This window comes from Centroberyx affinis, unplaced genomic scaffold (assembly GCF_046629955.1).
Source record: "Centroberyx affinis isolate AG114_WGS23_722 - 3 ecotype Tasmania unplaced genomic scaffold, CSIRO-AGI_Caff_v1 ptg006025l_1, whole genome shotgun sequence".
In the NCBI taxonomy this organism is placed as follows: Eukaryota; Metazoa; Chordata; class Actinopteri; order Beryciformes; family Berycidae; genus Centroberyx; species Centroberyx affinis.
In genome coordinates this window covers 230,086-243,164 of record NW_027283064.1, presented here as the reverse complement: position 1 = coordinate 243,164, position 13,079 = coordinate 230,086, and the positions used below count along the sequence as shown (strand labels likewise).

At 44.8% G+C, this 13,079-nt stretch overlaps 1 protein-coding gene across 1 annotated transcript in view; it reads left to right on the top strand.

The window, feature by feature from the left end:
* The first annotated feature begins 878 nt into the window (after positions 1–878).
* The window catches only part of LOC139637990 (rho GTPase-activating protein 44-like), a 59,681-nt gene continuing 47,480 nt past the window's right edge, over positions 879–13,079 (top strand). The window contains exon 1 of the mRNA XM_071512000.1: positions 879–931. Coding sequence (XP_071368101.1) covers positions 879–931 — 53 coding nt within the window. The remainder of the gene's footprint in view (positions 932–13,079) is intronic.

Here is a 13,079-nt window from a genome sequence, read left to right as displayed (position 1 = left end):
AATCAAAGATCACTGGTATAGCTTCGTAAAGAGCTTTTAACTATAACACTCTCTCAGCAGAGCCACAAGATGACGCTATTTGCTTGTAGAAAGTATAGTTGTACCAAGCCCATACCAGTTTCACTCAGGTTGTAGTCAGTTTTGCTTTTAGTTTACGTTAATTTAGCCTACATTACCTCAGGACCATTTAAATGGAGCTAAATTCAACTTTTAAAGCATAGTCTACAATCAACTGAACTTGAAACGGACTGGGGTCCAGTTGGATAAGCTACAATGAAATTTTCAAATGTAGGCTTAGCCTGTAGAATTTTTTCTTATGCGATTTATGAATGCAGTAGTAGCCTATTCCTACGGAAAACTAAATAATATTAATAGACGTATCTCATGTGGTATTTCAGATGATAGCTGCAGCACTTTAAATCAGTAAATGTGGCTCTTACACTATTGCATAGGCAAACAATTTGATGCTGCTGTGAGGACATTTAACAGAAACTACTTTAAACCTTTTTAAGCTTTGTTGAGTAGCAAAATGAATAATAGTTCAACTGGGTTATAATTGTCATATAAATATGTAGTTCAAGTAAACTGCATTTCCCATAGTGCACCAGTGAGAGCGTCGTGTCGTGAGCTGTCACTCCGCTCGGGGAGAAATTGGTTCAGCATCTCTGGAGCAGCGGAGTGGATGACAGAGATCTCACCAAAATGAGTAGAAATTAACGCACTGTTTTCTGTTCATTTGCGATTTCCCACAGCGATGCGAAACTTGGATGTTTAAAGAGTGAACCGTCTCGTCTGCCATCTCTGTGGAGATCTGACTTTCTGTCAATGAGATATGTGGAGCGGCTCTACGCCTCGGTGTTAACGCAGAAAAACACAAGATGAAGAAGCAATTCAATCGAATGAGACAGCTCGCCAACCAAACAGTGGGCAGGTAAGAGCGAAATGATGAAAGAGGATGTATTGACGGCAGAGAGCTGGAGGACTTCCAGAGAGATGAACGCATCCCGCTTGGCGCCGAGTAGATATGGATTTCTAGCGTATTCGGCACTCATATTTTAGCCTACTATCCGTTCACATGCTCGGCTATTGTTGCTGCTCAGTGGTTTGATTTGCACAACGTATTAACTCGCACTGTCGGTCACAGTGGCAGTGTCAACATTGTATGATTGATTGAGCTCAGCGGGGACGAGCGCATCCGCACACAAATGAGGAGAGAGCGGATGAGACTGTGGTACCCAAGGACCAGGGTGCCCACTGTCCAGGCTGCCGTCCTAATCGCAGTAATAGAGCCTGGGACAGCCGGTTACACCGTGGAAATTGCTAGAATAAACCAGTAAATACGAGGCTCAATAACTTTTGCTGTTTGTTCCAAGCTCCAGAAAAAGCTTTGTAATCCTATAAATTAGCATTGCAGACCAAGGTGGTTCAGCAACTTCCACTCTAATGCTTTACATACCAATCAAACATGGTGACACGTCAAGGTTGGTGGCATGATGAATGCAGGAGTAATAAATCCTACTAAACTGCACTAGGCTGCATTAGACAAACCGTAAAGTGGAACGTGCATATAAATGCACAGTTACTCAAGATTAATCTGCTTATACTCCATGTTTATGTGATGGTGGCTTTGTTATCAGTGGTATAATGTTTCCTGTAATGCTTGATGCTACAGATTCTGCCATCTTTTCTCATCCAGAGACCCAAATGAGGAATTTATCCTTTCATCTGGGACCTCAGGCTCACTATTTGACTTCTTTTATCATGTAGCAGTAAGACCCATTTTGGACCCATGTTTAGTTAGAAAAACATGGTTTACACGAAGCAAAGTGCAACGCAATTCCTGTGTCTTATGGAATTTAATAGCCAAGTCAGTGTTGTGGCAGTGTTACTGGTCTTGTATCTTCTGTAAGCCCTCCGGCCAAATTGGATTGTTGTTGTGAGGAGGGAATCCAGGGAATCCAGTGATGAAGTGCAGTGAAAGAGGTGTAGCTCCAGCTCACCTCCCAATAGGAGTCAGGTGTTGAGTCTTTGTCTCTCCTTCTGTTTGTCAACCCCACCCTTACCTCGTAACTGAAAGTAAATGTCAGGCTTTGGTGACCTGGATCAAGTCTTGTTTTGCCCTTTGTAATTATTGCGTAAGTCTAAAACAAAACACAATCAATGTCGAGTGTGTTTCGGCTCAGTCGACGTCTACCAATAGGACCTGCCAGATCAGAACACAGAGAGCTTGATTTGCGGCTTGTCAACCAGAAGAACTCGTTCCAGCTCCCAGGTTTATTATAAGGCGTAGATTGCTTGTTGTGGAGTTGTAAGTATGCTATAACCAGAGCTGTTTGTTTTGGTTGGCTGACAACAGTAGCTGATGTGGAGAGGATTTTGTGTCATGCTATCCTGCACCTCTGCTGGCTCACGCTCACACTGCAGGGAGAGAGGCTGATACAGGCACTGATCAATAAAAAAGGTATTACTGTTGCTTACGCTCAACAGACTGGACTTGGCAGGGCTAATAGGAAACCCTCATGGTCATTTCTAAAAGATTACTGGAACGCACTGGAATTGTGTCTTACTCTATGGGACAAAAGACAGATCGCACCCTGCAACAGATTAAACCAACCAATTATTCACAAATACATAAATGTGTGTGTGTGTGTGTGTGTGTTTGTGCGCGCCAGCTCAGGTGCTTGTTTACTTCCCTCGTCTGCCGGAGAGCCGGAGCACTATAGCCCACTGAGGCGTAACATCCCGGTAATGAGTTCTAACCTGCATCCTAAGAAGCGGAACAGCAGGGGCAATTAGTCATATTTAGAGGGTAGAGACTCCAACACGACTCCTGACTGCTGGCCATACAGGTAATTGGAGATGTTTCCATGACCTTGGCAGCCTGTATCACCTGGTTTTGTATTGAGGCTTGCAGACACCTACCAAACTGCGCCCAAAGCCGTAGGTTCTAGCTGGAGAAATCACCCCCCCACCCCCGCCGGATTTAAAGATAAACCAAAATCACACAAATCAAGATGCCCTAGACGCTAAGGCTTAGAGCAACAGGAACACTCAAGAGGGACAGGGTGAGATGCTCATAGCCTTTAGGATTCATCTGAACTTTCTACTGTTTTCACTCACAGATTTTGAAGAGTACAAAATAGTAGGAACGTCTGCTCCATCCATGAAACAGAAAGACCAGCACAAGAACCATGATTCCTTATTGATTTAACCTTTTAAATTAATTCCAGTCATGAAGGGGAGATGGAGATAAAGCGAGGGATTTTAAACCTCTTGAGAGAATTTTTTGTATTTATTTCAACCTTGATTTCACCAGGGAAAGTTGACTGAGCATGCATGCTTTTTTCCAGCGCCCTGCTTCACATTCATACAGTCACACACATTCACACCACAGAATGGCTCAGTACAACCATTTCTTCTACTGGCAGCCACTGAGCAGTTAGATGAGGTTTAGATGCCTTGCTCAAGTGCCCCTTGACAGTAATGTTGAGGGAGGGGAGAGTGTTACTCATTCACTTTCCCCACTCACACTTCCCCAGTCGGCCCTGGGATTTGAGCTGGATTATGCTAAAGGGGGTACAACTAAAGATTAGGAAGATGTTCCCTAGTATTTTATATGCTCCATCTGTTTTCCCTATGTTTTTCTTTGATGAGTACGAGGTCATTCAGTTCATAAAATGTCTGTTTGGCTTTAAAGTCAAAACATACACATGGGCATTGCTGAATTAATGAAGGCTTTTCCTTTAGAAAGATACTGCAGCGTTGTTCCGGTTGAGGATATAGGTCAAGAGAGGGTCTGACACAGTTAAACACATCTCCAAAACCCTGGGCCTGCATCATTAATCCTGCGTAATGCTGCGTAAACTGCGACTGAATGAAAATGTGTAACTGTCTGTGAGCGTCGGGAGGTTATGGCAGGAAGGGGACAGGCCTAATCCTCTTTTGGCTCAGTCACTTCTTTGCTGTGTATTTTTAGCTCATCTTTTCATTCACATTTTTGTGTTGACTATGCTTTCTGTGAGTAGCCAAGGCCATAGATGCAAGAGACTGTTTATTGTAGTGGTGGGCTTGTGGACAGACGGGTCTCTCAAGGAAAGCCTGTTTCCTCCTGGAAAACGGAAAGTAGAGGTCTGCATTTGGGTCCAGCTGCTGGGTCAGCAGAGGAAGCTGAAGAATGTAGAGGTGAGACAATACTGAGAGAAAAAAATGTATTCCAGGGATGTTAGAAAATGGGTTTCTAATCTTCAACAACAGGCCGAGGAAAATGGTTTCTTATCATCGCTGAGTAATATTTGGGCTACAGGCCACAAGACCCCAGAAGCATTGTTTGTATCTGCTCATACACATTTCCATTTTAGTCCTAAAACCATTATCGACTGTCAGCCCCTTAGCTTCAGTGATTGAAGAGAGCACTGTAAATTGCATGTTTTTCATAGCGAAAAAAGCAGGCATGCCATTAATGGCTTCATTATTTTTATTTCATGCATTATTGTTTTCCCTGTCATATTCTGGGGTGAATTGATGCACAGCCGCGCAGGAATAGAAAGTGACTGTTTGATTGATGGATGGACCTGTGACAAATGATTTGTGTGACTTTTGCCAGCGTGTAGGCTATTGCTTTTCTGTGGACCTTGACAACAGCCATCTGAGCAGCATGCAGCGGACGGCTGTGTTTGGTTGTTACTGTAAGTCTCCCCACCATGAAACCTGATGAAGAACTTGTTCAGCCATGCTGTGGCTTTATTTGACATCTTGACAGCGGGGGGAGAAAGATGGGATGGGATGTCTTACCTTCCAAACATTCCCTGCAGTGTCCCTGACATGCTTACAGACCTCTGCTCCTGTCTGTGACACAGTTTAATCTGTTGGCTTCTTGTACAAGATGCTGCTCAGAGCAGAAACCTGAATTACAGTTTGATGTTGCTCATCCTATTCCTGGAATAAAGAAAACAGTCCAAATAGTGCGTCAGATCTTTTCTTTCATTCACGTGTTGGATGTGTTTTTCTGTCTTTATTGTTTTGTGACAGTTTCCTTGACGTTGATTCAGCACTTCCTCCATGCTGATTCAACGTTGTCAGTCCCTAGGCATTCCTATATGTGTCTGTGTGTCTGGGTATAGGGTTCCTGAGGGGGACTAAATCTAGTCCCATCAATCCCTGACCTGCTGCTGCTTGGACATCTCATGGCCAACGCTGCTGCATCCCTGCACCGGACACATTGTTGTCTTGACCCTGCCGACACTCCGTCAACATTGAGCTTCAGCGTTTTGTCCTGAAGATTGAGCCTCCATTTGGCCAACTGTTTGGTACTGTTTGGTCCTAATAAAGAGCTCCTATCTTGTGTATGGTTCAGATTAGTACAAATGGCTCCATAGAGGCGAACATAAATTATGCTAATCTGTTTTTCATCCTCCTTGGCTGCCAGGCCATTCATTGGAAAGATAATGAACCCATTTGTCAAACATGGTGCGTGTAGTCTTGCTTGTATAGTGCAGTGTGTGTGTGTGTGTGTGTGTGTGTTAATTCCAACAACATCCTCAGGATTTGAGAATTGATTGCCCTTTATTTGGAACATAATTAGTATTCATGGGTACTTTAGACCATGAATACAGTGAGAATATGCTGTCCAGGGAGCATAATGAAATTATTTAGGTTAGTATTGGAGGTAGCCTGGTCTCTGCCTGGCTGCCACAAACTGTTCAGGGCTGAAAGGGTAGAGAAGTGGCACAACTAACAGGAACCGACATGGATGACATTACATTTATAGTGTAAAGTGTTGCACCTCTCCGGGGGTCTGGGAGGTGTTGATATGCAGGGGGTGGGAGAACTATTATTATGATCACCATAATAGCCATTGTTGTCTTCCTGTGGACATGCACGCTCATGCATGGGTTCATTTGTACGTGTTTGTGTGTGTGTGTGTGTGTGTGTGTGTGTGTGTGTGTGTGTGTCTGTGTGCTCAATCCACATCTGAGTCTTCCTCGTTAATCATGGCGATATTGTGTTAATGATAAATTCCTGCAAGCAATTAGAACCTGGCCCTATCTGCCGGCTCTGCTGTAATTATGAGTAAATGAAAGATGCTAGGAGCCTGCCAGGGAACTGCACACTCATATATATACCAATAAACTCTTATTTTCTCACCTCTAGACACACACGTTCTCTCTTTCATGCCAATCACACACACACACACACACACACACACACACACACACACACACACACACAGAAACATTTCCGCCCCTCCTCCTCTTCAACCATCTCAAAATCAGCCATTCTTTTTTTTCCTCTACTCACTTTCTCCTCTCTCTCTCTCTCTCTCTTTCTCTTTCTCTGTCTTTCTATCTCTCTCTCTCTCTGTCTTTCTTTACTGTTCTCTCTGTTTTGACATGTCCTCAGCACTCCACCTCGCCTTGCGGTCTCTCTATCCTCCAGTGTAACCATTTGCTTCCTTGAAAGCACACCACCTTCTGAAATAATGCTGTGACAGTTATGCTCTGAAAGTGATTAGGATAGAAAGAGGACATGATGGCTGATGCTCCCTCTTTTGACAAAAATAGCCTCTTCCTTTGACACAGTGACTGAGGCGCATGATTATATTCTCCTTGTGCAACACCGAGGCTCATAACACTGGATCATATTTCCAATTGAATTACTTAGTGGGGCCATGGTTTGTGATGCTGCGATACAGCAGTGGAATTGGGGGCGTACCTAAAGGGGGAGTGAAGAAGCATATTTTGGGACATCGTTCCTAGTTTTTTTGTGTGAAACCGAAGGAGTTACTGAGGGAGATGTCATTGCCAGCGGAGCGTTACTGCAGTCACTGGAGTGTGATGTTGGAGACGCTGCCTTGGATTGTTGCTGAGCCCCTCAGGACCGTACAGACAGACACCACAGCCCAAACCCTCTCAGCTCTGCTGTGATGATGACAGCATGGCCTTCAGAACAGAGTTTGGTTCAACCAATAGGATGCTGCTGAACTGCTAATGTAGCCTACTCCTCAAAGATAAAAGCAGGGAGGGCATTTTTACCATCTCAAAATTTGGTATCAGTATGGTGTCCTTCATTCTTTGTCCTCATCGTCTACCTTTATTTATTCAGGGAAGTTTGACTGAGCATACTGTACATGCTCTTTTTCAGAGATGCCCTTCTTCATTCAGGTAGGAGCCTTGTTCAAGGGCTCAAGGGAAGCTCATGGCACAGGTTGGCTGGTCTCTTTTATGAAATTAGAGCTCTTTATAGTACTTCATCATATCAGTTGTGAGGAACCTCTCTACTGATGTGCTCTTAGCTGTTTGGCTGGCTTTGACATACAGAGGCAGAATCAAGTCTCTTAGTCCATAGGTTTTGGCTTGCATTTTTATCCACTGGCATGTTAATCTATTAAAGACGCAGACAGGAGAGTGCTTGCCTGGGTATTGCAGCAGCACAGATTTATTTATCTCATCAGAGGCAGATCCATGATGGATGCTGCTGAGAAAGGGAGAGAGCTGGGAGGAGATGCACAGATGATGCGGAGTGATTCAGAGAACGAGTCAGTGGTCTGACCGTATGGCATCCCGTGCCACGCCTTTTCTATCGCCCAGGCAACCAGGGTCACTGGGTTCTTTACCCGCCCTGCCAATGGCATCAGATGGTGGCTTTACCGATCCTGCATAGATGCACATGGAGAAGGCGAGGCCATGGTTTAAGAGTGCAAACATCCTTTCTTTGAACCAAATCTAATAACTGTGTTGTATTTGTCTTAGCCCGTCATTGTGTTCACCATATTGACCTTCACATATTTAGCTGTTCACGCTGTCAACAGATAATTGTAATGCTAACATGAAGAAAGACTGGTAGTGTTGCAAGCAAATTAGCTATACCCTGCAAGTCCTGTGTGTATCCGTGACCACATGGCATTCTGTGACACGCCCATGATATCACCATGGCAACCAGGGTCCCCGAGTTCTGTTGACGCAGATGTTACCCATGCAGTCAGTGGCATCACACCCTTACTCCACCTATCCTGTGTATCGACCACACCCATGCCAACGCTGAGATGGCCTGGAAACATTAGCTCAGCAGTGACAGGGTCCCGCCTCGCACAAAAACATACTGCAGCCCCTCTGGACTGTTAAACACCCTCAGCTGAAACCTGAGCGCTTCGTCAACACGCATTCCAAAGCACAGGCTCAATGGGACAGGAAATGACATCACAAGGGGAATAACACTCCCAGAGTTCCTGCAGTAATGGACACTAATTGGAGCCTGCTATTGAAGATGAATTCCACTCAAGTGACCACATCTTATGCTGGCATGTTGACGTCTCATTCAGAGCTGTCAGGTCGAGTGTAGCTGAGCCCCGGCTGCTGCTGAAGCTGCCAACCGAGGTCCCAGAGAAAACACATCGCGTCAACATGCTGCCGCTGCTTCATGCAAATGGGAACGCTCACGTTAATGAGGGACGATCAGAGGCTTCCATGAGTAAACACTTCAAAACCACGATGGAGTGCAGCTAGCATAGATACAATTTAACTGTTTGAATTCCGCTGTTGACAAGGACTTGGTCGCCACATGAGACGAAAGGGTTAAAATCTCAGCGGTGCTCACATCAAATGATAAACCTCTGAGAAGAATGTCTGGTTACGAGTTAGGTTGATGGAGTAGAGAGGCCTTCCTCGTTATTTACACATTAGCAGGGGTAGCTAGCTCTCTCCACACTCATTTCCCATGCTAATGGGAAAGATTTTTTTCTCCTTTCTTGTTCCTTCCCTCTGCCTCAGCATATCTGTCTTCAGAGAGATTTTTCGCTCTCTGCAGTGAGAGGCCGTGGCCTCATGCGTGCTGCCTCTCCGCGGAGGGTCATTGAGTCCAGTTGTCTCAGAAAGAGAGGGATGATCCAGCAGGGTTGGTGTGGATGGAGTCATTAGTTTCATTTTCTGGGTTTATTATTTCTATAAAATTGAGAACAATCCAACAGACAATTCAGAGAAAAATGTCATTACTGATTGTAACAAACATAATGATGTGGTAATGACATCATAGTGTTTCACAGATTAGCTAGATTAGTTTCTACAGTAAAATACATGTTTCTGTTTGTGTGTGTGTGTTTAAGTTGATTTGTGTAGTTTCATGTAGGGATAGCTTATGATATACCTACATGAAAGTATACAGTAGATCCTTCAGTGGCAGAAAAGTGGCCTGGTGGTTGGAGATGCCATCCTGTATGTCACCTGCTGGAGGATCACAGCGAGCCAAAATGCTGATCATCTACCTGCCCCAGATGCAAGTGAATGATCCTCTGAACCTGTTGTGACATGCAAACATACTTACTGTATGATGTAAACCTAGTCTTTGTTTGTTTGCTCGCTGAACTCTCTCTCTCTCTCTCTCTCTCTCGCTGAACACCTCTCGCCCCCTCACCTCGCCCAGCTGTTGGAGGGGTGTGGCCAAAAAGCAGCCGTGTTCTACTATACCTGTTGCCTTGTTACCACCACTACTATACCTGTCTGTTAAACTTTAATGGGAAGTCAAATCCTGGGAGCTCAGGTGTCGCTGTCACCGCCTCGTCAGCCGCGGTGTGAGATGAGGGGCAGGGGTGAAGAGGGCAGCTTCACAGACAGCAGGGGGCTTCTCGTCACATTCGTCTGGTTTCTATGTTGCACGAGACAATGGTTTTTGTCCCCGTCCCTGTAGCATGCTGAACCTCTGTAATGTTTGAATCCTGTGTAAATCCTAAAGTAATTCAGTGTGTTAAAGTTAAGGACCGGCATTTCGATGGTGCCTTGCTTCTGAAATTCCATGTATTTCCAGGACGTATGTTATCATATGGAGAACTAGCTAACAAGGTGAAAAATAAAATTAAATGTGTATGTGTATGTGTGTATGTGCGATGACTATGACTATGAAGTCTGTGTGGCAGCTGACTCTCAACACTATAATGGGAGCTCCTATTATGTGTCTGTGTCCCTCACTGTATAAATAAAGAGAACGTGGGCAGAGAGTGTCAGCTGCCAAACAAACCGCTGCCATACACTTCCTGATGCATGGTGAACTGCGGTGTGGTTTACAGTAATGGGTGATCAATATTTCCTTGGAGCACGTTGTACAATAAGCATACTTAGTGTGTAGTGTATGTGGACAGTGATTTGTAGCTATGTGTACAGTCGTGTATTTGCATCACTCTTATCTGTTGGTGCTCTGACGCTCTTCAACTAGGCTTGCATGTATCAAACAGGGACTGCATGATCATATTTACTCTCTGGAAGACTGACTTACTGGAAGACTTTTTACCAATACACAGGATCTGATATAACTATCCCTTGTGCTATTTAGCGTGGCATAGTGAGCTGCTATGTAGAAACCTGGCTTGGATGTTAGAGGAAAGGAGAGGGGGGGGGTTATCAAATGGTCACATCCCATCATAGATGCTTCATTGAGGCCCATGATACCTCAAGAACATTCAACAATACATTCTGGCATCCAAAAACCACTCCTCTTTCCACCTGCACTCAGTATTGCTCCAAACTATACTCACCTAAATCTGTTGTTCCCAGGGTCCAAGGCTCATGAACACTTATTGCTACTCTTGTTATGTAAGAACCCATCAGACAAAGATCATTGACTAATTTTTGGCCCTGACATATAGTTTAAAAAAACAGGAACTGGAGAGTATCTTATTTCTCACAAAGAAGCATCATGGTCTGGGATAGTGATGTCACACTACCTGCTAGATGTGGGATTTTAAAGAGAAAATCGCATTCCTTTTCTTCACCCCAGTCTCCATTTGTCCTCATGTCATCTCAGAACCCACATGTCTCTGACCCAGCTGTCTCTGACCCTTTGGACAAAACATCCAAGGCAGAGCCCACCATTACTGCTCCCTTGTGGTTGGAGAGTCAGTCTGATAATGGAGAGAGAGAGAGAGAGAAAGAAAGAGAGAGGGAGAGCAATTTAGGTGCAATATGAGTGCAAGAGGCAGAGTATTAATTCTGGGAAAGCAAGACTCCGGTACACAGGACCGTCTGATGATGAGGCTTGGGCACGAGGGGAGAGTAGTTATCATCGCACAGTGGATGGATGGATGGGAGAGATCGTTTGAGTGTGCCTGAGGGGAGTAGAGCGGAGGGCCGGAGAAACCTCCCCTTCATTTCGTACCTTCGCTCCACAGCGTATGCTTCTCCTCCCGGCGTTAACCCCTTCAGTGAGCCCCGGCGGCCCTCAGCCATAGATCACTGTAATAGGCCTCGGCCTGCGCAGCCCCATTTCCGCACAGGAATTCCATGGCAACAGTTGAGTCATTTGTTCGGGGAGCCGCTGAGCCGATGATGTAAACGTGCTGATAACGTAGATGACTTAACCAAGTGTAATGATGACGGGACCTGATTGTGTCTGAGACGAGTGTACCTGTGCTAATTCTCTCCTTACACAGTTGCCGTTATCTGCCTCATGCCTCTTTTCACGTCTGAGGTTCTCACACATTTCCACTTAGCTGTTGTCACAAAATACTGTTCCGCTTTGAATACTGTGATGGCTTTCCACCTCTGTTTAGACGTGCCTTCCTCATTTTGTTGTTGCATTCACATTCATTTGAAAGTATCATGAATACACCGGCAGGTAAATCAATGCTGAATATTGGATTTCATCAGTTTGAAGCTGGGATTTCCATTGTGGAGCCGTATAGGAGCACACAGAGCAGAGCCTCTCAGTCTGTGATACCTCCAGCTGCACTCAATCTCTTTTTCAACGGTTGAAAATATTATTACAAGCTCCCCTCCTGAAAATCAGAGACTTCCCTTCAAATCTCTTTATCCCACACACCCTGTAAAGAACAGCATTGTTGCTAATGTGCTAACCGAGCCTGCCGGCACAAAGCGCAGCAGTTTCTCAGCAAAATTTTTTTGGACAGCTGTGGGTGAGCGAAGTGTCCTCATACAAAATGCAAATTGACCCTTTTTTCTTTTTTGGAAGTTCATTGCTATTAAAGTAGACCAACAGACTAGAGAAAGTGGGGCAAACTCAGGAAACACAGTTATCATTAGTCTGGATATGGTGCAGCTTTTCCTTTTCTTTCTTCTTCTTTTTAATAAGACTGGATCAAGCTCTAAAATAACCGTTCTTGTCCTTCTTTAAAACGCAGTTGTCAGTATATAACAAAGTGTGGTGCCAATTTTGTTGGTTTCCCTATCAATTAATTCTGACAGAAACATGGTGGCAAAATGTAGCGTACTCCATGAGGACGGCTCTTTGGGAGGGTGTAACGAATTTGATTAACTGCATATTTATACGACCCTGCTCAAAAACATTGCAGTGAACATGCAGACAAGCACTCAAATTGACCTTGATTCCTACTCTGAAACCTAAGTGCCAGACCTCTAAGCCCTCTAATGGTGTCAAATGCAGTTTGACAGCAGACAGACAGTTCAGGTGTGATCCAGGCATTACAGCACACACCTGATGACACTCCCTCTTCCATGCTCCCAGGAGTAAACAGGTGTGCTTTTACAGATAGGTAACCTGAGACAGCAGTGAGACTGTGCGAACCCCCTCTCAGACTCCCCTCTCTGTGAATTGTTTGTGTTCCCAGTGTTGACAAGACGCCTCTTATTTTAGCTCATGGACTCCACTTGCCCTCTCTCAAAAATAAGTTCCCAGTTTTTTGTGTGAGAGCACAGCCTTGCACAACAATCAGCAGAGCATCTCTTTGATGAGATGGCTTAGTGGCACATAAAGATGTCAGAGCCGATAACATGATGCCTCTATAATGAGCCATCACACACCGGGGGTGCAGTTAGCCCCGATTCTGGTTCTTTTTGAGCCATGAAAATGAACTTGACTCTGTCTCTCTGTCATTTACGAGACTCTGACAAATCAAAGCTGAAGTCAGTTTGGGATGTGAGGGGAGATCGACTCCTGCTGGCAGCGGCCTCTGATGAGGAGGAGCAGGACATGTTACTAGAAGGGGGATTGTTCCCTCACTCCCCCTCCTGCTACTTATACCCAGGATAATGAATAGGAAGATGTCTTGCGTGAGGGCAACTGGGACTACTTTCTGTAAAGAAAGTGATGTTATGAACAGGATCAAAGAAAGGAATAAA